The sequence below is a fragment of the Dromaius novaehollandiae genome, chromosome 3 (genome assembly GCF_036370855.1).
Source record: "Dromaius novaehollandiae isolate bDroNov1 chromosome 3, bDroNov1.hap1, whole genome shotgun sequence".
In the NCBI taxonomy this organism is placed as follows: domain Eukaryota; kingdom Metazoa; phylum Chordata; class Aves; order Casuariiformes; family Dromaiidae; genus Dromaius; species Dromaius novaehollandiae.
Window position 1 is genome coordinate 50,879,447 of NC_088100.1, and position 27,896 is coordinate 50,907,342.

The 27,896-nt window shown below is 36.4% G+C and overlaps 1 protein-coding gene across 8 annotated transcripts in view; it reads left to right on the plus strand.

Annotated features, from left to right (window-relative positions):
- The window catches only part of ARMC2 (armadillo repeat containing 2), a 72,130-nt gene that overhangs the window by 22,241 nt on the left and 21,993 nt on the right, over nt 1-27,896 (plus strand). For 4 of the 8 annotated variants that reach the window (XM_064508857.1, XM_064508859.1, XM_064508860.1 and 1 more), the window contains 8 exons: nt 4,637-4,707; nt 9,657-9,749; nt 11,260-11,438; nt 12,285-12,387; nt 14,948-15,168; nt 20,193-20,338; nt 22,624-22,723; nt 26,991-27,164. In XM_064508857.1, the coding sequence (XP_064364927.1) occupies nt 4,637-4,707; nt 9,657-9,749; nt 11,260-11,438; nt 12,285-12,387; nt 14,948-15,168; nt 20,193-20,338; nt 22,624-22,723; nt 26,991-27,164 (1,087 nt within the window). The remainder of the gene's footprint in view (nt 1-4,636; nt 4,708-9,656; nt 9,750-11,259; nt 11,439-12,284; nt 12,388-14,947; nt 15,169-20,192; nt 20,339-22,623; nt 22,724-26,990; nt 27,165-27,896) is intronic. The other 4 variants (XM_064508858.1, XM_064508861.1, XM_064508862.1 and 1 more) reach the window with 4 other exon arrangements.

Here is a 27,896-nt window from a genome sequence, read left to right on the forward strand (position 1 = left end):
AAAAAATGTTGGTATAGTTTTCAGCACTTTTGCTCAGGCTGGACAGGGCATTCCCACTGGTTTTAGTTTGTGTGGGATCCTGGGCCATTGTGCAAATCTATTTGAGATTACAGTTTTATTTTGTCTGATTTATGGGTTATGTTTTTTGTTTTTGTTTTTTCCTAAAGCAAACAATGTTAGGATGCCTGAGATGGGATATGAACTGACTGGAAATGTTGTAATGCTGTCATATTACAGTGGGATGGAGAGGATTCTAGTGAAGCAGTATTTTGTTTGCCCTCTTCTTGAACTGTTCATGCTATGCAGATACAGATGTTTAGAAATTTTGTGCTTCTGATCAGTTTCCCAACTCCAGAAAAAGGGCATTGAAGAAATGAAAGGAAACTTATAGGCAGTAAACTGAAAATTTCTTTCCACAACTAAATATTATTTTAGAAAATGTTACTAGATATTATCACTGAGTCTGAGATTTTATCAAGACCACATGGATGATATGATAAGAAATCTTTCATGTGGCAGCAACAGACTAAGGCTTGTTAGCAAGAAGAAACTTCTAGAGAGATCGTTCTGTGAATGTCTGTATTTACTGGTTTTATGTTCTCTTCTGAAACACTTAAAGGTAGTTGAAGAAAAGCTGTTGGACTAACTAGACCGTGTTCTGATACATATACTTACATATAATGTATGTAATACTGTAAACTTTAGCATTTTTGCATCCTCTGCAGATGACACTTTCGGAAGACTGTGCTATCTGTTTTTTCCAAGCTGTCTTTCAAATTACCTGTTCTGGTTTAGATGTTTCTGATACTTGAGGCTTACTGTGTGGAGCTGACAGGAGAGAAAATGGTGTTTTGTTAGCCTCCGTAAGTCCCTTGGATGTTGAGCCAGATATTCCTTCTATTTCTGTCAATGGAACAAAGTTTGGATCACCCACTCCCTCTCATCCCCCACCCACCCAAAAAAAGAAGTTGTCTTAAGCAGTTCCATGGAATTCACCACGAAAAGACACCTATAAATGCAAAATTAAGGGTGCTCTGTAGAATTTTATCTTCCGGATCATAAAGTTGGTAATTCATTTTCATTTCAGTGTTTAAAAACAGAAAATAAATATATTTCCATAGCTTGGCTATTTTCTACCATCTGTGGCCTCCTCACAGAGCTTACCCAATGTGTGCTGTGCACTATCTTTATGTTAGTATCTCACTGCCTTTACAAGACTCTGTTTAGATCTTGGTTTACAATAAATTGTCACAATTTGTACAGAGAGATGTACAGACCCCAATTTCAATTTACATGGGTGCAGGAGAAAAGACTTATAATCTAGATGAGCAGATCCACCTAGCACTTAGAGGAGTATAATATGGGTCTTATGGCCTTTTCTATACTCACTGCACTTATCTTTTGCTCATCCCTGGTTATTCCTACTCTTCTCTTTGAAAACTATCCCCCGTATCCTTCATTCTTTGTTGCATCATCTCTGTTATTGCATTCATCTCCCACTTCCATATTTTCTAGTTTTGCCTTGAAAAGTTGCAAGATTATGAAAGTGTTGCAAGAACCTCACCATGATGAGAGGAGCGGGCAGTATGTAGAGGGAATGCCTTGAAGTTCAAAATTCAGGGCTCTTCTACCGGAAACATGATTATGTTCTGTTTTCTTTCTAGATAAGTTTTGCTACCTGATTGATCAAATGCGCTTATTAGAGACAGTTCTGTACAGAAGCATTAACTTGTGTTAGCATTTGCCTGTGCACTCCCTCTTAACTGGAACTAGATGATCATTGGGGCACCAGGCCTCTGCACTAGAAAAGGAGTGATTTGCTGGCTTTGTGGCCATATGATGATACATCATGGTCCATATTAATACATGGAGATATACATACGAAACACAAGGGAAAGTACAGCGTTTCTGAATGAATGCTGCTTTCACTTAACCATGCATTTTTTTCACTGAGAAAAATCCTGAATACCATCCTGCTGTTCTGGCTCACCTTCTCTTTGGAAGTCTTCACCAAGTCTGCATATGTTCAAGAAAGCAGCGTTTTTCCTAGGGGCTGTTGTGATCTCCCTTACCTGAGCAGCTGAAGACAGAGATGATCCAGTTGCCAGGTTCTTTCTTCTCTATAAATCATCAGTACGTCCGTCAGCTTCTTTCTTGATGAATCTTTTATCAAAAGATCAGACATCTGCCAATTGACTTTGTTTCCAAGGCAACCCCTCTCTTGACAAGCCAGTTCCCCTCAATAGTAGGTAACACTCTTTTAAGAGTAAGTTGATTACATTTTAACTGTATACTTCTTAACAAGGGAGTGCTGCTTGGTGTTTCAGCTGTGTAAGAAAGTGAAAGGATAACAAAGAAGCACAAGTCTCTGTTTCTAAAACGCAGTTGGCAGCATGGTAAAGATATCTAAAGGATTTTATAATCTCACAAAATTCATAAATTGTGCATACTTCCTAAAGATCGCTATGCCTACCAGTCGTTCTTGCTTACATACATACTCAGTGTATTCTGTGTCTGGAAATAATGACAGTTCTCAGTGGCTGTTTAAGGTATCAGGACATATTTCCCAAAAGTACAGATAATTCTGTGAATGCCAGTGCTACAGCAGTCTGGTTTCCTACACGCTCACACCTCTCAGCTGATTGATCTCGGTGCCTAAGAAGGCACGGGCTCTGAGGGAACCTTTTTTTCTTTCTCTTCCTATTTCAAACTTTTTCATGGTCCCCCATGTGTGGAGTCTCTAATCTGGTAAGTGTTCAGATTACCACATCCTTTGCTTCAGAGTCTCTTCTATTCAGCAGTTTGTTTCCTACAGAACTTGTAGGACTGTCTGTTGAGGTTTCTTGGTTTCATCCTATGGACTAAATTTTTTTTAGGGGAAGAGACACTGACAGGATATGGTTACATAACTCCTTTAGTGAGGAAAGCAAGCTCAAAATCCTTATTAATATAGGCAGATGGTATCATCATGCCTACACGTCGTTCTTAAGAACGAATATAGCTGGATTAATCTCAGGTGACTGAAGTACTTATCCTCTTACCTGTCCAGCCTGCTTTCTGGAGTCTGTAGGCTTGATTTCAAGCGTGGCTGAGCCTCCTGGAATCAGTTCTTGAACTTTTGAAGTCTGTAGGACGAGGTATTCACGTAAATGAAACCAAGTTTTATTTCTGTTAATACACTGAACTGCTGTCAGTATTTAAATGTGCTGTAGCAACCCTCTTTCCTAGTCTATGCATACGCAGATGTTGGTCTGTTTTAGAGATGCAAGTTTTTCTATGTGGTGTGTTTTTGTTTTTGTTTTGTTGAAGTATTGCTTCCCCAGAAGAGTAGGAATTGCCGTGTACAAGCTGAAATAATTTCAAGACAGTTTGCGTAAACATTTGGATTTTAGAGCACTTAAATCCCCATGCTTTAAAAGGAAAGCATTATTCACTGTTAACCATAATGAAGCACGTGTTCCTCTGTAATGTATTTGCTTGGGAAATTCTTGACTGATCACAATCAGCTATCTAGTCCCTTTTGTAGGGAAGTGACCTTACAAGAGCTTTGTCTTTTATTCTGTCTCCATCTGTTGATAGGATGACTTACATCTTCTATCTGGACTGGCAGACAGGATTTAGGTGCCAATCCAGCAAACCACTTAAACAAGAGTTTAGCTTTAAGCCTTAGAGCAACCAAATTAACAGGTTAAAAAAAATTCCAATAACGTTGCTGGCACGCTACTGTTATCTGTAAAAGGAAATTTAGGAGATTAGGTTATATTGGTACATGAGCTATAAATGGAATAAGATCTGTTAAATTAGACGTACACCGAGAGTAGAAAACAGATCAAGACTTTTAGTACAGAATTTTAAGGAGGGGGAAGATTCCTGTTTTAATAATAAGGGAAGTCTATAACCTGTATATTTTTTAGATCAATGCTGCTTGAAAATGTAGGTAGACGAACAGATTTATCATACATGTATGTAATAGTTTTCTTTGGCCAAACAAAGACTAATCATACAACCAGCAGGAATTATGGCATTACCTAATGATACTTTACAAGGAAATGACAACATAGCATGTTTATTAACAAAAATGGTAATCACTGCAGTTAGCAATAGTTCACGTGCAGACCTGGAAATTATACTATTTAGATTAAAGGTTTTTGATTAAGTTATTTCTGTCTTTGAAAATGCTATTCATTAAATCTTTTAGAAGTGTTAATTCTGTCAGAAGAAATCACTGTCCTTGTGAATGGATGAATTTACAGTTTTATACTATTTGAGTTTATATTCAGCTAATGAAATTGATAAAAATTGGATAATTTTGAACATAAATTATTTCAGCTTTCGATTTTATTGTACAGCTGGAAATGTTTTTCGGTTTTCTATTCCATAATGGTGACCTCTTGTGGTGTTATTATGTCAGTGTTTTCGAAGGATCTTTTTCTAATACATGCTGGAGGAAGTTATATTTAAATGTCTCTTTTTTTTTTTTTTTCATGAGTGGATAAACTAATAACTTAGCAAAACAGCTTATCTTTTCCAATTAACTATTGATATGCTGATGTCATATTCAGTGTATTTGAAGAAGGAAGGATTCTGGGCATTGTATTCTAATATACTTCGTGTGTGTCTACGCTGTATCTTTTAGTGACCAGATGAAAAAGCTGGGCACGAGTTCATCATGTCCAAGGAGTATGAGCTGGAAAAGAGGACTAACAGGTACTTGAAAGCATTTCAGTCTCTAGTCAAAATAGTTCTTCTTTTTCATTGTTGTATTCTTTTTTTCCTTACATTTGCAGATGTGAAATACAGTCAAGTGGAAATCCAGGTTTTATGATCTGAAAATCTTTTTCTTCTTTTTTCACTGAACAGTATTTTTCGTTTTCTAAATATTTGGGGTTTTTAGTGTTGTTGGCATAGAAAAACAAGTTAACTATTGTTAATAGTTAATAGTTTTAGAGTGAAGATCTCTTGATATTTTCTCTTGTGGAAATGTTAGTTTTCTCATATGTAGACTTAAGAACTTGCCAATAAATTAATACTTGGTTGGCCCATCAGTTTGTGTAAACTGGCATAGTTGCCCTGAAACTACTAAAGCTCTGCCAGACTGTGTTAGCTGAAGATACAGGTTTTGGATTCCCCTGTAGGGATGCATTTTGCTATTTTTACATAACGGATTTTAAATAATATTTCCCAATAGCTGACTCATTTCATGCATAGCAGATAGAAATCTATCACATGCTATGTGATAGAAAGTCACTAGACTTTCTGTGAGTCTAGTATGTAAACCCGAAGTTTCTATGCTGTTGCTTTATTACTATTTTTCCAGAACTTAGCATTGGCCTGATTTGGGATCATTCTGGCAGAGGCTGTGATGTGTTCCGCTTTCATTGGCTTCAGAGGATGCTGAGAGTATTTATCGTGTTATGGGAGTTAGTACTCTGTGGGATTGTATTTTCCCTGTTTACAGGTCTCATCACTATTTGTGCTATTGAAGAAAATCATGTGTATTATTAGGATTATTTCTTGTATATTTACTTTTTTTTTTTTTTTAACATTGTGTAGCTTCCTTAGTTCACACATACTTCATCCTTAACCCCAGAATAAACGTTGGGATAGCATTAGGAGCTCACAGTCATTTGCCCTCTATACTGAGGGGGAGTGTTCATTTACAGATTACTTCTATTTTCAAATATGATTGTGTTTATACTTTCACATTTTAGAGAGGAGATAGACTGTTTTAACACTGATATATTTGTAGCCACTCAGTATTCTGTGAAAAGGCTAAACACAGTAAGTCAGGCAGTACATGGCTTTTGAAAGCTCAGTGTTGCTAAGGCTCTTGTATTTACAGGCTAAAAACAGCAATCAATAAATGTAGACCGATTAGTGATTTTTTTTTTTTCTCCCCTCACCAGAATGCAAAGCTGTGGTTAAGACCTGTGAAAAACTGAGACAGCAAATTTTCAAGTTGCTGAGCTTCTTGCTTGAGTATTTTTTCCTGTTGAATTGTAATTTGCTCAACTAGAAGGTTCAGGATAGTTTCTGAAATATTTTAACTACAACTAGTTCTAAAACTTTTCATCAGCACCTTTAAAATCTCCTAGGACTGAGAGACATGCAAGTTTACAATTTATTATTGTTTCTTTTCTCTATAGTCAAACATTTTCTGCTAATTCTTATTGCTAGGATTAATATTGTTTATTAAAAACTGATTATAATATTTTTCTTAGTTACAAGAGGCACTAGCTTAAAAGAGTTATGCCATTATATGGCTTTTAGCTTTGTATATTTTTTTCTGACAAATGTATCACATTTGGGGCAAAGAGTGGCACAAAAAATTCAGTCCTTTTTGTTCTGGGCTAAAAATTGAAAGGCTTTGTTTATTCTTTTTTTTCTAGTGAGAAGTCTGCTCATATCTGTAAATATATACACGGACTATCCTATTTGTTGCTTCATAATGTTAGTCACGTGCTGATCAGAAAGTCAGTCCCACGTCTCAATTTAAGAAAAATAGCTGCAAATTGGAAAGGAAGGAAATAGTCATATCAATATGTGGGTTTTGTGGCAGGAAAGATCAGTGCAAGCTTCTCTTGTGTTCTCATTTGATCTATGTTCTTGCATTATCCAGAAGAGAACTTACACTTCATACAAATGCTGTGCAGTGTTTTATTAAATAAGCTACTGATCATTAAAAATCTAAGTAAGACTATCAGATCATTTGATTTGGAAAAGAAAAACAGTCTCCAAAAGAAGTAATAATATAACAGTTCTATAACCCACTTATCTAATAATACATACATACATATATATATATGTATATATATACACACACACACACTAACAATATATACTTACTTACCAGTGTAATACCTATGAAACAGGAGCATTTATGTATAATCCGTTGAGAGAGATATCACTGGTAGATTTACTCACTGTAAAATATATGTAGAAAGTTGTAGTTAATACAGATATACAGTATTTAAAAGGCTGCTCTTAAAAAAATACTTTTTAAGTAGTCAGGAGAATTTTAATTGTTTTACTGTTCAAAGTAATGCTTAGCACACAGTCATTGATTTCAGGTCTGAGATGATATTTGATTTAAACTTCTCACAGTGAAAGCCTCTTGATATCAGTATTCTTATATAGAACAGCATATTTTGTGTTTGATAATGATTATTGTTATGCTTGGACTAGCTAAGAATTTACATTGTCATTTAAATGCAACAGTTTGTGCCAAATAGTAGGAGATATATTTTCAAGTGACATTTGTCAGAAAGTAAGTATTTTAGTTTTAATGGCTTTGTTTGTGTTATTCAGTGGAGTCGCATGTGATTTTTATTTACCTATTAAAAATAATTAATTGTTAAAAGAGACCCTAAACCTCAGTATTATAACAATAACTTTGATTGCCTACTTCAGAACTCTAAAAAATGCCTACATGCGCCTTGTTTAAAAAAAAAAGAAAAATCACAGAATGGTTGAGGTTGGAAGGGACCTCTGGAGATCATCTATTCCAACCCCCCTGCTCAAGCAGAGTCACCTAGAGCACGTTGCGCAGGACCCTGTCCAGGCGGCTTTGGAACATCTCCAAGGAAGGAGACTCCACAACCTCTCTGGGCAACCTGTTCCAGTGCTCAGTCACCCTCACAATAAAGAATTTTTTCCTTATGTTCAGAGGGACCTTCTTGTGTTTCAGTTTGTGCCCATTGCCTCTTGTCCTGTCACTGGGCACTACTGAGAAGAGTCTGGCCCCATCCTCTCTATACCCTCCCATCAGATATTTCAGCACATTGATAAGATCCCCCCTCAGCCTTCTTTTCTCCAGGCTAAACGGTCCCAGCTCTCTCAGCCTTTCCTCATATGATAGATACTCGTTGTTTTTGTGGCCCTTTGCTGGACTCACTGGAGTAGCTCCATGTCTCTCTTGTATTGGGGAGCCCAGAACTGGAGCCAGCACTCCAGGTGTGGCCTCACCAGGGCTGAGTAGAAGGATCACCTCTCTCGATCTGCTGGCAATGCTCTTCCTAATGCAACCCAGGATGGAGTTGGCCTTCTTGGCCACAAGGGCACATTGCTGGCTTACGTTAACCTTGTTGTCCACCAGGACCCTCAGGTCCTTCTCCACAGAGCTGCTCTCTAGCAGGTCAGCCCCCAGCCTGTACTGTTGTGTGGGGTTATTCCTTCCCAGGAGCAGGACTCTTTATTTTCCTATATTGAACTTCATGAGGTTCCCCTCTGCACACCTCTCCAGCCTGTCAAGTTCCCTCTGGTGTATCAGCCACTCCTCCCAGTTTGGTATCCTCAGCAAACTTGCTGAGGATGCCCTCTGTCCTTTCATCCAGGTCATTGATGAGTAAGTCGAACAAGATTGGACCCAGTATTGACCCCTGGGGGACACTGCTAGCTACAGGCCTCCAACTACACTTTGCACCACTGATCACAACCCTCTGAATTCATTAATTCCTTTAAAAATCAAGTTGCACAGGAGCTCTGGCTCTCCAGGAGTAGTGGGCCAGTGGTAAAGACCAGAATTCTGTTACTTCACACAGTGCCAGGTGAAAGTAAAAAGGGGATTCAGGAAGCAGGTATAATTCCCAGTTATACTGCATTCACATGAAAGTCAATCCTAGAATCCATTTTTTGATAAGCATTATTTCACCTGTTCTCTTATCCAGTCAAAAAAGATCCAAGTTCTCAGTTTTGTTTCAAGAATATTTCCAGACAGCTGTTGATTAGTCTACCAATTTTTAGCTTTGTTTTCTGATAGACGTTTTCTCCTTGTCTCTCCTATTCAAAGCAGACTAAGAAAAATCTGAAATATTTCAAAGAACTTCTCTATGTGAAGTAGACTCTTAAGTTTTCTGAAAATGAACAGTTCTTTTTTCCTCATTGTGGAGTAAATTTGTTGAGAGTAGCCAAGAAAGTTGGGAGCTTGTTGCATTCAAACTTTCTGACATTTTTTGTTGGAGGCAAAAAATCTTTCCGATATGTGTAGTTTGATACTTGTCTACCAGATTGCTGTGTAGGAAATAATCTAACATACAACAAAGAATAAGAGGGAAATACGCATTTTACCTAAATTTAGTTAGGACATTCTCAGAACTCATTGTGTGAAGTGGTTAGGATCACTAAGGATGTAATAACTATTAAGACTTTTTCCCCATGCTTCCTGATTGAGACCAAAGTGTTAATTAACCAAGCTTAGTGTAATAAACTGTGCATGTTTACGAGATAAAATTGTTAGGCCTAGAGAATTGCCTGCAGTGTGGATGTTCTTAATACAGCTGTCACATGAGCACAAATTTAACATGCTTGAAAACTGAAGGTCAACTGAAAAATAGTATGACATGTTGATGTAAATATACTAATCATCTCCAATTTGGTGATCAAATTAAACATTAATGTCAAAAAAACCCCATATCTTGATTTACAGTACGGCTTTACATAACAAAAGATTTATCCACTCTAGTTTTGTTTGAAACTTTTATTTCTGAGAAAATGTAAATAAAAACAAAAGCTTGGATAGATCAAGTAACCCAGAATACAGCAACGTATGACATTTTCAGGTTTTTTTGACTGATAAATAAAATATTTGTAACAATTTATTTGCATAAAAGTTGAAGCTTCCACTAAATGCGTGCTCTTGTTTTGAATGCATTTTGAAGGCTTAGAGGATGACACAAGAGTAAATGAATCAGAAGAGGAAGAAAACTTTTGGCACATAAAGATTCTACCAATTCTGCGTGAACTGGAGAATGGTGGGTAACATTGTTTTTGAAAGTGTGTATTTTCTATACTACTTCCTACAAAAAGCATGAGGGAATCATCTATGTTTACTGTAAAAGATTAATAGTAATCAGACTATGTACTTCATTATGTTTTTATATGTTCAGTGGCTTAACAGTGTGAAAAATACTGTTTTAGAGAAGTTCCTGTCTGATTAAATTAGCTTATCTTAGATATTGTAGGTCTGTCAATTTAGAAGTCAGTGATGAGGTAAACATTTTAAGAAAAAAGTGCTGCATAGACTCAGTGTTTTAAGTTTAGATTGCATTGAAGATCTGAATTAAATTTACAGAAGTAAAGAAGTCTTAATGAAACTTCCATTTGCGTTTAAGGTATTAGATGTCTCAGAAAATGCTTTTTTTGTTTTTGTTAATTTTCCTGAAATGGAGTGGGACCCTTTCTCTTTTGACTCTGTGCCCTCTTATTTCACTGATTACTGGAGGAGAGGTGTTAAGATCATGTCAAATTTTGGTAAATTTTCTTTCGTAATGGAACTAGAAATGGAATAGTCTGCTTTTTTGAGTATGGTGAATGCAAATTAGCTTCTAGGCACTGCTCAGTATGAGAGGTGGCTTCTTGAATCCACTTGCATCTTTGGGGTCTCACATATAGTGATTTTCCTCGTAATTCCATGTTCATATGTATTTTTGTGCCAAATGCTTTTTGCCTCCTTGATTATGGCTATTTTGTCTTTGAAGTGCAGCCTGAGCAAATGCGAAGTTTTTACAGGAAGTTTAAGTCATTTGATGCTGTGCTGTGTCAGTGTCACCTTACAGGGAAAACAAATGTAAAAACTAAAATACTTAATTTTTAAAAATAGGCAAGCAAGACTTTGTTTTCCCTCTAAAGTAAATGTGTGTATGATTTCATTGTGCTGAGATGCAGATTTTCTAATAGTTTACTGCAGGTGCTGTTTTTATAGATTTAAAATATATGTTGGAGGCACTCAGATTAGGAGATGGAGGAAATTTTCATCAGCAGACAAACTGTCCATCCAAATTCATCTTACCCTCTGCTACGTATTGAAGAGTTCTAAAGAGTTTGTGCATTCAGTCTTTCTTAATCCCAGCAGCACTTGATATATCAACTTCTAGGTAAAATGCATAGGCAAAAAGATATTCCTTAACTGTCTGCTTCTTTTTGTGTAATGTTTGGTAGGGCTGTCTAAAGAAATTTTTTCAGATTCACAGTTTCCTGGTGGACATATGGTCAATCTGATTATTAAGCATTAAAGAAGTGTTTCATTTTAGCTCTCCCTGTTACTCTGGGATTGCTTAGCTTAAGTCTCTCTCCTTTTGGAAAGACCAACATAAAACTGCTTCTGAAGAGTTAGCGTTTTATGAGAATGATTAGGTGCCTGATTTTTGTTGTGCATACTATTCTTTATTTTGTTCTCCTGTGTCTATATGTATTGAGTTGCTCTGGAGAAGATGGTACTGATCATTAATTTCTACATTTTTCTGTCTTCCTACCCGCTTCAAGTAGAAGACAATATAGAAAATCTCTGTCTGGCTTGCACTAAACTCCATCAAGCCTTGAACGAAGGAAATATGTTTGGGAAAAGATTTAAAAGAAAAAGTGTGCTTCTGAAGACATTATATAAACTTGTAGACATTGATTCAGACCCACTTTGCCTGAAGCTGGCAAAGATTATTCTGTCTGTAAGTCTTTTAAAATACTATTTTGTAATATGGCAGAATATAAAGCTCAGCATTGTGAATTACCACTTGCATTTAATTTTGCATTTCATACTTTTAAACTGCATCTAAACTAACTGTTCATTAAACACAATGTCTTGCTATATGGATACTTGTCTCCCATTCATCCAGATGGGCATCTGTTGGAGCTTATTTTTTGCATGGGAATTACATCCGGGGGAGGAAGGAGGGACAGAAAACAGGATAGCTGGTGCATGCTGGCTGATGCATTGCTTTAACATGGAAAAGAGACATTGTCCTAAAACTAGGACCCACAAGCAGGAATGTAAACAAAAATAATATATATTATAATAATAAATAATAAAAGATGTAATAATATATAGTAATAATAATAAAATCTAAGTGTGGAGATGAAGCTTAGTTTTTGAATAATATCTTTAGCTGATTAAACACCTTTACCTTTATCTGAATCTCTGTATGGCCATAGATGCCTAACCAGTGAATCCTGTGCAGAATATCTTTTGTCAGAGTGAATTAAAGAAAAAAAATATGTTAGCTGGTATACTAACTGTGTAAAATTTATATATAAAAAATTTATGTATCACCTGTTCTTTTAAAGTCACTTGGCACCGTTTGCTTGATAGAGCTTAAACCAGCTAGATAGTGGAGTCCTTGGATTCTGCAAGCTTTTCAGTTTGGTTCACTATATTGTCAGGGTTTCAGCTGGATTTTTTGAGAGTTCTCATGTGGGAATAAAAGTTTGCCATAATATCTTAATTTTTAAAACATGACAGTGTATTTTTATACATAAATTTTAGTTCTGATTCTTGTCTTTTATGCTCTTTGCAGATGAAAGTGAATGGAAAAAATCTTCTCAGTGTCTGCAAGCTTGCATTTAAAATTTGCAGAAATAAAAAAAATGATTATATCATACAAAATGATAGATTACTGGGTATGTATTCTATTCTTGTATGTAAGATGTTGAAATGCAAGTGTTAGGTTAATCGTCTCTCAAGTCATAGAGAAATTCTGAGAGTTAATGTTCTCGCACACTAAAAATTGCTTACTAGATCAAACTAATGGTCTGTCTAGTCCAGTATTCTGTGTCTGAGGATGGCTGTAGGAGATGCTATTTAAGGAGAACATACAAGCTTAGTTGCTTTCTATGTACTGTCTTCCTCGTACTTCCCTGTCAGAATTGTTATATTAAGGATGTCAGATGGTACATCTCTGCCTGATTCTTTTTTTCCTGTCTGTTTATCCATTTATTTGTCTAATTCCTTTTTTGAACCTTCTGATTCTGTCTCTGTGTACAATCTCCTAGAGCAGCAATTTCCAGAAGTTCTCTGTTGTTCTAAACCTATCTGCTACTTTCATCAAATGCCTCCCATTCTAGTACTGCAGAACTTATAAGAGTTTCAGCTCTCAGCTTACCCTCCATCTCCATGATTTTGTAAACCTCGGTCATATATGCCTCAACCAGCTGTTCTTCAGACTGAGACATCCCAGCCTTTTGGGTCTCTTTTCGTAAGGAAATTGCTTGATTCTGTCAGTTGTTTTAGTAGCCCTTTTCTGTAGCTTCTCCAGCTGTACTCTGTCTTTCTTGAGATGTAGACACTTCCCATGGTAGTCAAGAAGTGGCTGCACCAAGGTTTTATAGAAGCAAGATAATGCCCTCTGTCTTGTTGGCCATCATCAAGAAGGGTATTGAGAACAATTGTTGGCTCTTTTGTCTGCTGCTGCACATTGAGCCAACAATTTCAGAGAACTGTCAGCAGTGACTCAAAGATCTTTCCTGGGTTTTAACTGTTTCTCCTATCAAGAATCTCTTGTAAGGAGACGCTGTTATCAGGTGTCTCTTATGACTTTGCAAGTATGAGAAATATGAAAAAATGAAGGTGTACGAATGAAATTCAGTATTGATATTTATTCCTTTAATTTTCATTAAAACTTTATTATATCTTATTAACCTAGGCCTTGATCTTGCAAACATTTATTTCATCTGCATAAGATAAAGCATATGGGTAGCCTGTTTAAATGAATGAGAGTGCTCATAGTGTTAAAGTTTAGTATATGTATGTTGGCAGGAATGAAGACCAGATAAGCCTTTTCAGTTGTAAGATCAAATGGAAAGGACTCAGAGACGAGAGAACGATTCAGGTTGCTCAGTGGAGTTTGGACACTGAAAACTACAGTTTTGTAGAGATTAGCATCATTGAAGAGTCTGGACAGGTTGCTCAGCTATGTCTGTATAAGCATTAGGTTTTTTTCCTCTCACTTCCATCTTCAGTGACTTTTCTTTCTCTTCTTCTTCTTTCCCTGTCTTTTGAAAAGTAGTCAAAGAAAGAAGGTGGGGTTTTTTGCTGGATTCACTCTTTATGGAGAGTGTTTTGGACACACCTTATTCAGGCCTAGGACTTGAACCTGGGTCGTCTTTACTCCAGGTTACTGTTTCGGTCACTGGGTTATAGAATTAATTTCTTTTTCTCCCTCTGGCCCTGTGAACTATTTATGTGCAGTGAAGCAGCTCCAATAGAAGAAATAGATTAAACATTCATCTCTAAAATAGACAGCTATTGATCAAGTCCCTGTTTGACACTGGGAGGAGCAGGGACTTGAAGCTACTCTCACATTGCTATAACCAAGTGTGACCATCAGTGCAGTTGGTGAGGATGGGAGTTTGGGGAAGAGCTGGGAGAATGTGCACTTTCATCCATATACGTACATATATTTTGAGAGATTTTCAGCCTGAGGTGACACAGAAAAACTTTAGAAAACTGTCAGATTTAATGAGATGGGAAAATGGTTTTATGTAGCTATGTGGAACGTGTCTGAGCAGAAGTGAATGCAAGTTTCAGTTATCTGGAAATGTGTAAAACTGGCTAGGATTGCTTAATAACACATGCCTCATTTTGACTGTGAAAAATATGTTGGACTTATGATGATAATTGTTAATTTAAAAAATTTAGGTGTCTGACAATGGTTGGCATAAAGCAAAAGTGTTACAGTACTTGAGCTACATAAATAGTAAAGCTAAAAAGGTTACAGACAGACTTTTCAAAAGTAAGATTTGATTTAGGCACCTGTGCTTTGAGTGCTCAATTTAAAATGTTTAAGACATTTGATTTTTCAGGAAGTGCTGAGAAAAAAAAACACTGAAAAAAAGTCTCTTCAGAATGTGTCAAGTTTAATACACAAAATTCCAGGCATGTGCAAAATCACATTCACAAATCTTGACTGAAAATTTTAATGGTTAGCAATGTGTGTTTACAACTTGTGCTGGTTCCTGAAGCCTGAGAAAACAAATTCAGGCCCTTCTGTTATTCATCAGTAAGTGTCCCTTGGTTGCAGTCCAAATGCCCAATTTTTCTGGCCTAATTGTTAGAAAAGTATTATAAAGAGTTGAGTCAGAGGGGTTTTTTCTTCCCCAATTGTTAATGTCTTCAAGGACTGGACTCTATCAAATATAAAATATTAATCTTAGGCCTTCTGAATACTGATTTGCATTTTAGATTGTTTGTTGGAGGTCCTGAGAACTGAAGATCTACAAAAAAACAATGAAGCTCTCCTGTATTGCATGGGAGCTGTAAAATGCATGTCTGGAAATGCAGTGCTTCTTAATGAAATGGTCAACAAACGAGCCGTTGAAATGTTGCTGCAGTTAATGAAGCAGATTAATAGCATAAGAGAAAATGACACACATTTCTCCAACTTGGGCCACCTATTAGTCCAGGTTAGCATTTACTTTTATTTCTAAAAATGTATGCTGCAAGGGAAAATTAAAAATTTCATTAGAGGAAATAATCTAACTCTGTGTCACTGACGGTTTACCCTACATTTGAATGGGATTTTTTTTTTTTTTTTTTTTTTTTAAGATTGCATGAAGTTGTCAGGAACAAAATTCACTTATGGTAGGTATTTGTGTGGTTAATTATAGAGCTGTTAGAAATTCTGAAATTAGTAGAAATATTTTTAGGAACCTAATAAAACCATTTTCTATTATTACTTTATAACGCTGACAAGGGTGCTGGATATTATACCAAACTTACATTAAAATGTGTTCCCTTCCTAAATTCTTTAAACTGAAATAGTCAATCTGTACAAATCAGTTCTGTAATACACTAGATTAGAATAAACTTTTATTGCAAGAGCAGTGCATTTCAAAAAGTACAGGAAAATACAGTTGTTTGAAAAACTGTTTTTGAAGAAGTATGATTTAAGGAAAAGGGAATTATAAAAGCCACAGTGGAGTAGCTTTTGGACGGCTGCAGGCTTAAAACTCTTTTAACATGTGAGGTTCCTCTGTGGATGATAGCTATGAAAAGTAATCCTTTGCTCTAAAGATGCTTAAACCTTAGTGTTTCAGAAAAAAAAAGTGTATATATAAGTAAATCTTAAGGTATGGATGTGTTGTGGGGGTTTTTGCGTTTGTCAAGGATTTGCCAGATCGATTCCTTTTATTTGTCCTGGAAATTACTGAAGTAAAGATTAGTGAATAGTGAGATTGGCTCTTTCCAAGAAGGCCTTGGGGATTCTTTTGTGGAAAAGTCAATACTGAAAACTGTCTCTTCTCTGTAAAATAATATTGGTTCTGAGGTTGTTGTTTTACTTTTTTGTAGCTCTTCTAGGGTAGTGAAGACGCTTCATTTTTCTTCCCCTTATGAGGAAAAGTAGTGATTCTTACTACTATGCGACTTTCTCACGTCACTCTCCTTAACAGTCCACATAAATTTGTGCCACTTCTGCCATGTGGGCCATGTGTTCAGTCACTTCAGTACAGACAAAAGGAGGAATAGTTCCATTATCAGTGAAATAATATCGAAGAAAATTTCTTCTGTGATTTACATCTTCAGAATAATGAAAGCTTTTGTGGCATACCTAAGCTTGTAGCAAAAGTTCAAGTATTGAGTGACGTACAGAAGTAATGGATAAATGCTGTTCTGTAAGAATAGAGGAACAAGCAACATTGGAGGAGAAAACCACCTTAAATATGATCTATGAGGGAGGCTCATAGATGAGGGAGATTTTTTTTTTTTTCGTTATCTAGTGTGCAAGTCCCTTTGCTGGAGTCAAAACCTGGGTTTGGGTTTGAACGACACTATTAATGCATGGTTTATCGTTCATTTTCTTTATTGTGAAGTTTAGCCAGTATTCAACATGCATCATCTTAGGCTGACTGTGAGCTTCTTGTATACGAGAGCTGAATGGAGACTTCTGTATATATTCCATTTGGCATGAATTTTTTCTACCAAAAGTTTTGAGATCAAAGTATTTGACTCAGAGTATTTTATTTTAAAGTATTTCCACAATAGTATGCTGATTTTTTTTGAAGTATCATGACTTATGAAAGAATGCATAGCCGGGGACCTATTTTTTTGCAGTTGCTTAATTAAAACAACAAAAAACCCCTCTACCTGTCTTCCTAAAATATGAAGTCAAAGCAAATAGCTTCCATTTATTCTGAATATAGCATTGCATATTTATCACTGAAATTAAATCCATTCACATATCCCATATATATATATTTTTAAATCTATCTTGCTTAGCCATTTGGAGAGATTGTTCCTTGTCCTATTGTCCCATTATAAGGCATCCTGAAATGTTTTCATTCTGTGACTTGGCTTTGTGTTTTATATAAAGCAGTGTAAACATTTCCGGGTGTTTTTTTTTGGTTTTTGGGTTTTTTTTTAGATTGCTTGTATTGCTTTTGTAGGTGGCCATACTCTAGTGACACTTTTCAAAAGAAGTCTGAGGAGCATGAGGGCTAGGAAGTTACTTTACAGAAACCGTTAAAGAATTGAATTGAAAAAATTTAAACATGGAAAAAAGTAATTCCATCATAGAACAATGACAGGAAGTATACGGGAGAAAAATAATCAGAAGATGTGTCAAGAGTTAAAGACCACAGAATCAAATAATAACAGCAGAGAAGGCCAGTGAGTTGCTAACATTCAAAGCAAAGCAGTATTTATTGATTTAATGGATTAACTGAGTCCTTATCAGTGTCTGGCACAGAGTAAAATTTGGATGTGATTATTTTGTAACTAATTGCATCAATTGTTCATATTTAGTAAAATGTTAACTGTTTGTTAGAACTATAAAGCATCAGAAGGAAATGGTATTGAAAAGAATACAGAATTTTTCATAGTACTCATTGAATGGAGAAATTGCATTATGTGTGCAGTCTTTCTATACAGATAGTGTTTCTGACTGGCTGTAACTGTTCTTTCTGTGATAGTTGTATAGTTCTGATGATTGACGAACTCTGAGATTTATTGATAAAGTATAAAGGGAAATGCAAGTTAATTACCAGCAATGTGGTGCGTGCACTTACTTTCTCTTTTACAATGTTTCAGTAGAGTTTATTTCTAAGCCATGCAGAGGTTGTATAATACTGGTCAGTAATAGTAAAATTCTTGATAATTTGAGTCCCTTCATAAGGCTCAAGATTTCGTAAGTGTATAAAGGTAACATAATAACTTTTTTTCTGTAGTATCAAAAATGAGGCAGTATGTTGAAAAAGTGCAACTAGTGCAGTCTGAAAATGAGGTGCCATAACCAGTGAATCTGAGGACACCTGGTTTCACGGGGATAAGGAACCAATATGGGGTCATATGAGCAGTATTCTCTGACCATTGCCCCTAGAGTATTTCTAGATGTTTGTAGGGTTTAAGGGATGCTATGTTTAGAGAGTGGTAATAAAGCTAATTTTTTTTCATTTAACAACAAAAAAGAAAGCTTACTTCATTAGAAACTGGAGATGAGATGGAGAGTGAAGGAAGAAATGCAAGAAGGTTTTTCTTGGTGGTGAGAAATGATACAGTAAAACTCTCATAGAATTAATGCTGCTATTGTGGATCTAGTGGGCAAAAAGCCACTGGTAGTGGTAGTCCAGCAGGACTGGAAGGAAGTGGAGAGGTGACTGCAATATGGTAATTTTGTGAAGATCTTTCAGTTTAGGTTGAGAGTCAGTCACAGAGCTTTCTTACAATCTGGGTCCATTTCCAAGTGTTTTAGATTCCCCTAACATTTCTGCTTTGCAGAAATTCTGTATTAATGAATTTCCTCAGGTAATTTTTTTCCTGTTATTGACTGTAAACACTTAAACATTGCAGATCTATAGATGCAAAAGCTTTTCCATAACAAAAATAATTATAGTTTCTGATGTTTTCTCTTTTGAAAGCTTATTACTTTCATCTTTGTCCTGTACTAGTATAAATGAACAAGACCTGTGGGATTTGAAGGAAATTAAGTGTTCTCTGAGCATTGATCACTGGCGTTTGTTTTTGGACATGTTTGCTTCTTACATGCCTGATACAGCTGTGCTTCCAACTCTGTTGCTCAACATCATCTTCTTTTAGCAGCGCTCAGGCTCCTCCTCGCTTTCCGTTTTGTGGAGTATAGCTGGTTTGTTGCTGCACAGCTGTGGAGCAGTGAGGAAGATACTGCTTGTTGGAAGTGCCTTTCTCTTGACAGAAATACTAATTTGCGTCTCTTTCCTCTGTCTGACCATGGTTTTCCTAAAACTGGTAGCAACTTAAGACCTGTACATCTTTGTCAAATTTGTTGAAATTGGCCAGCAGATTTGGAAGTTATTGGGGAATGGACAGAGCAGTGCATAGACCTCATATATTTTTAAGAAAGCAGTTTGTGAACACTATATGTAATTTCATCCTCTGAGCAAAAGCTGCTCAAAGATACCAGCTTAATCTGCTCTTGAACAAGGCAAGATAATTATTATCTACTCTTCCTTTAAAATTAGCAATTACATATCACTGGACAAGCAGTCCAACTTAATGATAAAATACTTTATTTCTAGAGATTTTTTTGATTAAAAACATTTCATTTAGATAGTCTTTGCTTTATCGAAGTACATTTAAACCTGTTTTGAATATTAATACTTTGGTCTTGAAATAAGGAAAATTTGAAGATTCCCTGCATTCACTTTAGATTAAATGACCTCACTTTAATTTTATTATAAGTTTCTGGTTTTGATCAGCAACTAATTTATGTCATTCCCTATCTGACCTTGGTATTCAAATACTCTTATCTTGCAAGAGAAATAGAGATTCCCAGAGTATGAAATAAATGGTTCATTTTGCCTGTCTACAAGTGGTAGTGTTTTTTGCTTTAAACTCCTTGAAATAGAACAATATCTTCTGAAGATATTTTGCTTTCTCCAAAATAAACTGGAGCACTAAAGCTGTTTCATTTTTATGCTGTTAGAATACCAGATTTCTCTTGATCTTGATCAACTTCTAAATTTTTCAATCAAAGAAAATAAACTGTACCGTCTTTTAATAACAATTCATCTTAGCTTGCAACTCCAACTGTTACTTACAGTTATTATCAAAATATATTAATATCTCTATTCATTTGCAAGACTCAAATGTAGATTTGCAAAATCAGACATTATGCAAAAAATTACTTTACCTATTCACAGCATTTTGCTTAAGTTTCAATTCATTTGTGTGCAAAATGTAAAGTTGTGCGAGATCATGTTTTCCTCAAAGGAGGAAGCTACATGCAAAGACCGATATCAGTCTTTCATTTTCAGACAATTATTTTATTATACACAATTTTGTTACTTGCACATTTACTGTTTTCATTTCACTGCTAGATACATACGTGCGGAATGTTAACATTCAAACTGCCTTAGATGTTACAAATCAGATCTTAGCCTTATTAAATATTCAAAACTGTGGATTCTGTAGTAAACAGCTGTGATTTATTAATCTTTAAATATTCTATATGAAGCTGACAGCTACTTTGCGAAACTTGGCCGATTTACCTCAGGCAAGATGCCAGCTCATTTGCAATGGTGCAGTCCCTGAGCTCTGTGTGGCGCTAGAGCAACATATGAATGATACAGATGTATGTACCCGTATTGTCAGGATATTCAGGTATGTGTAGAACACAATTCTCTCTACTTCTGCATGCCATCAAGTCACTGTTATTGTTTCAAGTGACTTCAAAGAGGGCAGAATAAAGCACTAAAACTGGAAAAGATTTACCTACTTTAAATTGTTTTTGAAAAGCTTTGTGTGGTTTTTAATGATTTTGTATGATAACTGTATCTTTATTTAAGACTGATAGAATTATTTTATTGCAGCTGTATGAACTAGGATTCATTGTTCCTGCTAAAAATGTTTTGTTCTATTGCATCATTCTTTGATCCCACAGATTTAGATTGAGATTTTTTAAAATACCATTTCTTATATTTTAAAGCTGTATAAATTATTAAATATTTATTAATCTTAAATTTAGACCATATTTTTAAAAAATCAGTGAGAGAAATTACACAAGCTTAAGGTCATATTGGGGACGGTGATTAAAAAATGAAATACGTGAGAGAGAAAATGTGATTCATTTGAATCATCTGTGATTCACGGGAATGCGCGTCCATTGTTTTGAGCTGTCACAGAACGTTTGGGGAGATTAGTCTGTGGGACTCGGGCTTGAATGTGCACATGGAAGCACTGAAAGAATCTGGTTGTACGAGCAGCTCGGTGGCACTCTCCCAAGATGTGCCTTTTTGAGGGAGAGCCATGTGAGTGAATCACCCAAAAGGATCTTGTAGCCTGCATAGCCTCTCAGTGGAAAAGCTTGTAGTGCCCAATGGTAAATGGACTTGCAAACAATTTAAGGATTTTGTAGTATCTGTGAAGTAAACCATTGGTAATTTCAGGAGAAGGTGGGTTATAAGCACAAGCTAAGAACGCTGCTCTGGGTAAAGTATTTGCCATTGCTAGTTTGTTACAGTCATGAGTCATGTTGCCCTACAGCTTCATATTCATTGAAAAGTCATGCTGCTATGAACTTTCCTTCCTGTTCAGCCACTCCAAACTATCTGTCACACCCTTTGCCACATGAGCTTGGGTTGTGCTTGGAAGAGCAGCTACTTAAGGGTCTGTCTTGCCTTCCTCTCCATGGTTAAAAACAGGCAAAGTCTGGTCCATTGCAGTTTACTCCTTGTAAAACAGGAGTACATGTAAGTTGCTTCCCCAAATCCGTGCCAGCTTGTCCAAATCTGTCTGTCTAATTTTGTTGCTAAATATGAGTCAAATTCTAGCAATCATCACAGCAATTTAAGCATATTTACTTCTGAGGGGAGAGTGTTTCTTTTACTTGGTAAAATGCCATGAAAAGAGTGGCTAGTTAGGTAATAGTTTTGTAATTATATGTAATCAATACTTATGCTTATGCAATTCTCAGGACATTTACTTGATCTAGAATTCAATGTGTAGTAAAAGTGATTTGTCTTATTTAAAGTTTCCTGCTGCTTCAGATTTTTTTTCTTAAGTTTGGTGAACTGTATGCTCTGAGGATACAAATTAGCCATAAAATCAATTTAGTTAGCTTCGTGGAAATGGCAGTTGCAGAAGAAAAGAATTTGTGCTGTGCAGTGTAGAACACAGATTTGAATGTTGCTCTTCTAGGAATATAGAATGATTATTCTTTTCTCTCAGTGAGTAACTTCTAGGAAGTTTCTTTGTAGAGAAGATATTTGAATCTATTCAGATTGTTTGTGTCTCTGGGTCTATAAGTATTGTTATAATCTGTTGTAATTGGACATCAGTGCAGATATTTGCTGGTTTTGACTACATGGGAAGTAAAAGGTTATCTAGTTCAGTCTGTTACTGCAGTGTTTCTGGTATGACCGAAGCACATCCTTTCCTATTTTTTGTAATGGTAAAGGTGTGCAGTGTAGAACTGGAGCAGTTGTTAGGGAAAATGCAGAGATAATGTCATGACTGCCAGAAGGTGTATTCTCCATATTTGCTGGAGAGAGATGTGTTCAGTTAGTGCTATCATTGGGTTCTGCTAGACATGCATTAGAAATCAGACCTTTTATTCCTCTCCAGTCTGACTTCTCATGTCATCTTGAAATTACAGGTCTCCTATTTAATGCTAGGATGTGCTAGAGTTAGCATGCTGTGCCCATATGGCAAGTAGGTTGGGAAGCTCCTTATGTTCACTTCTTCCCATAATTCACTGCATCAAGGATAGCTAGACTTTTGTTATACTCTTATGTAGCTCTGTGCCTCTAGTAGAGGACAAAATATTTGCATTCATTTCATTTTTTGGAAAATATGGTTCTGAGAGTCAAAAGCAAAGTGACTTAAAAAATATTCTGAGGGGAGGGGGAGCTCGCATTCATTTATACTTTATTTTTGTACCTTTATAGCAAACTTTCTTCCTACAATGACTTCTGCACAGCTTTGGCAGACTGCTCCAGATGTTACATCTTATTTTTAGCCCTACTAAACAAACATCGGAAGAAGCAGGTCAGTTTTTTCATCTCTCGATTTTTATATATTAATCCTCTGATGTGTCTTATGTATTATTGGGTATAAGCCTGTTTTCAGTGACCTACTTCTATGCACATTTACTGAATAAATTTTTTTAATGGTTGATAGCATTACTAAGTAGTAAATAATTGAAATGAAATCATTTTGATTAAAAACTCAAAGCAATACAGAGAGCAGACAGTCGATTAACTTGTCTATCCTTGCATGTATAGAAACAGTCCTCTGGGTACTTAATTGTTTTTCTTAGTTTTAAAAATACACTTTTTAAAGTAAATCCTTTATTGAATATTTAATAGTAGAAAATCATAGGGATTTCTCCTGCTCTGCTCCCCTGCAAATGAAGTGTAAATTTTTCAGAGCTAAGCCATTTGAAAGCAGGGGAAAGCTTGTTTCTTGATTAAACTGTGAGGTGATGGCTTCAGCATATGTCAGAAAAATTCGTGATATCTTCTGCCAAAGTGCTTGTAGTGTCTAGGACACTGCATTTGGAACATGCACCTAGAAATAAGTGGTTAGAGTTTGTCAACATGCCTCAAATTGCTAACTAAAATTACAAGGGTATACTTGCTAGCAACTTTCTTAGGACTTCCAAGGGTCTGGCGCTTCTGTACTGACTGTTGCCGTATCTGTCCTATGTGCACTGGAGCACCAGGCTTTGGGATTTTGGTCCAGGATCACAGTTTTAAAGATTGCCATGTTGATAAGAGTGGAATGCCCTGTGTATGGCAAATTACTCAGCTTTATTGCCAGGTAAAGTTTAAGAAGAAGAAAATTTCTGTGTAAAGCACTGGTGTTCAGAGGTGGAACAAGGTTTTGAAATATGGAATGGTAAATCACACTAAGATTATTCTTAAAAGTAGGGAACTTTCTTAGCTGCTTCAGTATCTAAACTAGCTTAAGGGCATCTAGTTAGCTTATGCAGTTTATCCGAGGGTTAGCAGTTCCTGGAGAATTGTTAGAAGCAGGTCTTTGTGCTGCTATTTTTAAAGGCAGTTAAGGGCAGTAATATCAGCTGTGCTGGACAGTCTATATCCTATCTCTAGTCAAATATAAAAATGTTTTTTCCCTCTCCTGTTTACCTGCCTCCTTGTTTTCTGTGATAGTGCATATGAAAGAGGGAGAAAGATTACGTTATTTCTATTCTTCTAAATGTCTGTTGATTAACATTTCTGCAGCATACCTGAAAGTTTTTGGTTTCAGGCTGCTCTTGCATTGTCTAGTCTTCAAAAACACTGTAGTAGAACGCTATATAAATAATAGGAGAAATATCAAATGCATAGTATTTTACTAGATTCACGGATTTTTTCTTTGTGAGCACTGTGTAAAAGCTAAACATGAAAGAACAAATGGCAGGACTGGAAATACGGAGCTTAAATTGACTAACATCATTCTCTCAACCTTCATCTGTAATTTTAAGGGAAACTTCTCTAGGCTCTTGTCATAATAGTTTTGTCCCATAAGGAATTCTAGGCTCACATATAAGTTCCAAATGTTTGCTGACAAGGTAATGTTGAGAAATCAGCTTCTTTTTTGTCTACTTTATTAAGTGCTTCTAGAATATCTCTTTATCTACTAGATTAGCATTGCTTTTTGTGTTAAATACTGCCTCTGTTTTATTAAAATATTAACTAGTAAGGAAATAATTTGTATTAAAACAAATTATTATGTTGTGATGATTATATATGCAATGTTTTCAGAATAATTTTTTTTCTTACTGTGGTTTTTAAACAAACATGCAACTGTCAGTTGTCAGCTTACTGAAGCCCTGCAGAAGCAGGAAGAGGGACATGGATAATGCAGTGCACCATTTTTTTCCTGTGCTATACAATAAAAACTTGAGCTGTGAGGAGTGTGTGTTTTTCCTGAGGTACAGTTTGCACTGCTGATCTCCCCCCCACCCCCCCCATATGCTGACAGCTAGTGAGTTATAGAGTGAGTTGATGTCTGTTGGACAGAAAACAGCTAACAGCAGTGTGGATAAAGTTGTCTGTTGGGAAAAGAAGAAGCAAAGAGGAAGGAAGATCAGTATTATTAACTCAGAGCATTCAAAATATATAGGACTCAGAACTGATATGTAAAGAAAGAAATAGCATGTGTATTTTCTGAATTTTCAGGTCACAAAGGTCATGGGATCAGGTGTTTTTATTGGCAATTGTGACGGCTAAAAACATTTTGGGAAATATAAAAAAAGAAAACCAGCATTCAGACTCTCTCACGTGCTTTCAGAACTGTGACTTTAAAAATAAGCATTAAATATTGTGAAAATAAAAATGGAATGAGGACTGGAAATGTGACTAATGACTTGCTCCCACACCAAACAGTGAATTGCACAGCTGCCACCCAGCTAGTCTCTGTTCTTTTCACCACACTGCAGCTTCAACTCTTTCTTTTTTTTCCCCAGCTCATTTTGTCTCTTGGGTAGAGGAGTAGAAGGAATGGGAGAGCAGTAAATCCGCTCTGTGGGGAAGATTTTGGGGGAAACCAAGTTGGCAAGACCTTAATTTCATGTGTCATAGGAGTATACAGGATTGGGACAGCTGGATCTGCAAGGTAGAACAGAGGAATTCAGCAGCACTTTTCTAAGCATCTGGAGTACGTGTTCTGTTCGACTTTACTTGTACTTGCTTTTGGAGCTTACTCCTGTGGGGAAACAAAAAAGCTGTTGCTGGCTGCCAGGTGACACAAAGCTGTCAGAGTTCTTGTAGAACCTCTGTCCTGCAGGGTGAGCTTTGCATGCTTCTGTGCCTAGTCAACTTTGTCGTCTGTTTTGCCCATCTCTAGAAATCTTTGAACAAGCTGCTGCTTCTCCTTCCAGATCGTCATCTTCTAAGCTTTTCAGATAAGCTATATAAAGCCTGAATTTCTCAGGCTGTGGTCAGTGTCATAAGCCACAAGGAGGCCATGCTTTTGGAACAGGAAGATTGCATAAATAGGACAGTACCTTCTATCAGTCAGTCATGCACTGTCTGAGCTTAGGTGGACTTTCGGGGCCCTGCCAGAATCCATGTAATTTTTTATCAATGTACAGTTAAGAGGCTATTTTCAGTCTTAATGTGCACAAACACAGGGTGTGATACTAATATTTGCATAGATGAAATCTTGTGCCTGTTGTAGAGCCACAGAGTTACCTTATACTTCAGTTTAGCCTAAGTAGGATTTAATTAGAAAACATTTTTTGAACATCTGAGTCACTGAATGCAGCACTTACCTATCAAACAAAAGAATAATCATATTGGGTCACTCCAAAGGCCTGTCCATCCTTACCTCAACAGGTAGGGAAAATCGGATGCCTAGAGAAAAGTAAAAACAGGGCATGTATATGTGATACTTATCATCTATACTTTCCAAACCTTTAACTATTTTCAGTTTGAAGTCTTCCTCAGCCAGATGTGGTTCCCCATGTACCTAATACACCTCAATGGACTTCTTTTTCTTGAACTCCTCCAGTCTCCTCTCTACCCCAAACAAACTTTAACATCCTCAGCATCCACTGGCAAGGAGTTCCTATAGCAACTGTGCATTGCACAAATAATTCGTTTTGCTTGTTTTGAATTTAGTCTCTGCTAGATTTATTTGATACCCTCTGGTTCTTGTATTGAAAAAAGCTGTTGGACAGTTGATTGCTAGTCACTCATTCCACACCACTCCTGACTTTCTAAAATTTTATCAGATCCCCTTGAAGTTTTCTCTTTTCCAGGCTGAAGAGTCCTTGCTTATTTAAGCCCTTGCTTGCTTAGTTGTTTCTGATATGGAAGCTATTCCATACCATTGTGCATCCTTGCTGCTCTGCTCTGAACATTTTACAACCCTGTATCATGTATCTTTTTTTTAAGATGAGGGAACAAGACCTGCATATGGCAGTTAAGATATGGTCATATCATAGATTGTATATGTGCATATGTTTCTCTATTTCCCAGTAATTCCCCAAACGGATTTGCTTTTTTGCCATCCTGTGAGCGTTAAGCTAACCTCTCATGGAGCCCCCATGAAGAGTCTGTCATTAACCCAAGATTGCTCTCCAGAGTTGTTATGCTTGATTCGAGGGCTGTAATTTTACATGTGGAGGTAGGACTGTTCTTTCTTTTCATTTCTTGTTTAGCTGCATTTAAATTCCCTGTGCCATTTTATTACCAGTTACTACATGTCCTTTTTCTGTTTTTCAGTCATCATTCATCTTTACTACTTTGAATATCCTAGTGTCATCAATAAACTCTGACATATTGCTGCTCACCTGCATTTCCAGGTTGTTTATGAGCATGTTGAACAGGACAGGTCCCAGCACAGAACTCTGGAACTCCACTGGTCGTGTTCCTCCATTGCAAGAACTAATAATCTACTGTTTTCCTGTCTCGTCATCATAACCTATACCAGGACATTCCCCCTTATGGCACGACTGCTTTATTTCATTAAGATTTTGGTGAGTGGCTTTGTCAAAAGTGTCCTGGAAAACCACATAGATTATATCAACTGGGTGGTCTTTATGCACGTACTTATTGATCCCTTAAAAGAACTCTCAAGAATTTGGTAAGTCAGAACTTGACTTTATAAGAGTCTTAAAGTAGATTTCATTTATCTAACTGTCCACTAATTTTTTTTTTAATACTTTCTTCTAATTTATCTGGTACAGACATCAGGTTTCAATCTCCCTTGGATCCTTTACTAATAATAGACGTCCTTCTGGTTACCCTTGTAGTCCTCAGGCATCAAGGCAGTTTTAAGTGAGAGGTTGCGCATCACTGTTAGTAATTAAGCTATTTAATTAATGAGTTCTTTTAGAACTCTTGAGAGATTATTATCTGGTCCTGATGATTTGTTACTGTTGTTTTTGTCAGTTTGTTCCTTAAAATTGTTTATGATCGCTTCAATTTTGGGCAGATCCTCTGATGAGTCTTCCCCAGAGGAAGGTTATAATCTTACTGGTCTCTTTCATAGTGAACGTGAATCAATGCAAAGGACTCATTTAGCTTCTCTGCAATGACATTTTCTCCTCTCAGTGCTCTTGCTTTATCCTGATCATCAGTTAGTCCTGCAGATGCTGACAGACTGCCTGCTCCTGATGTGTTTGAAAAGATTTGTTATTAGTTCTGCATCTCTTGCATCAGCTAGTAGAACTGCACTAATTTACAATTTTAATTTGTACACTGCTTTA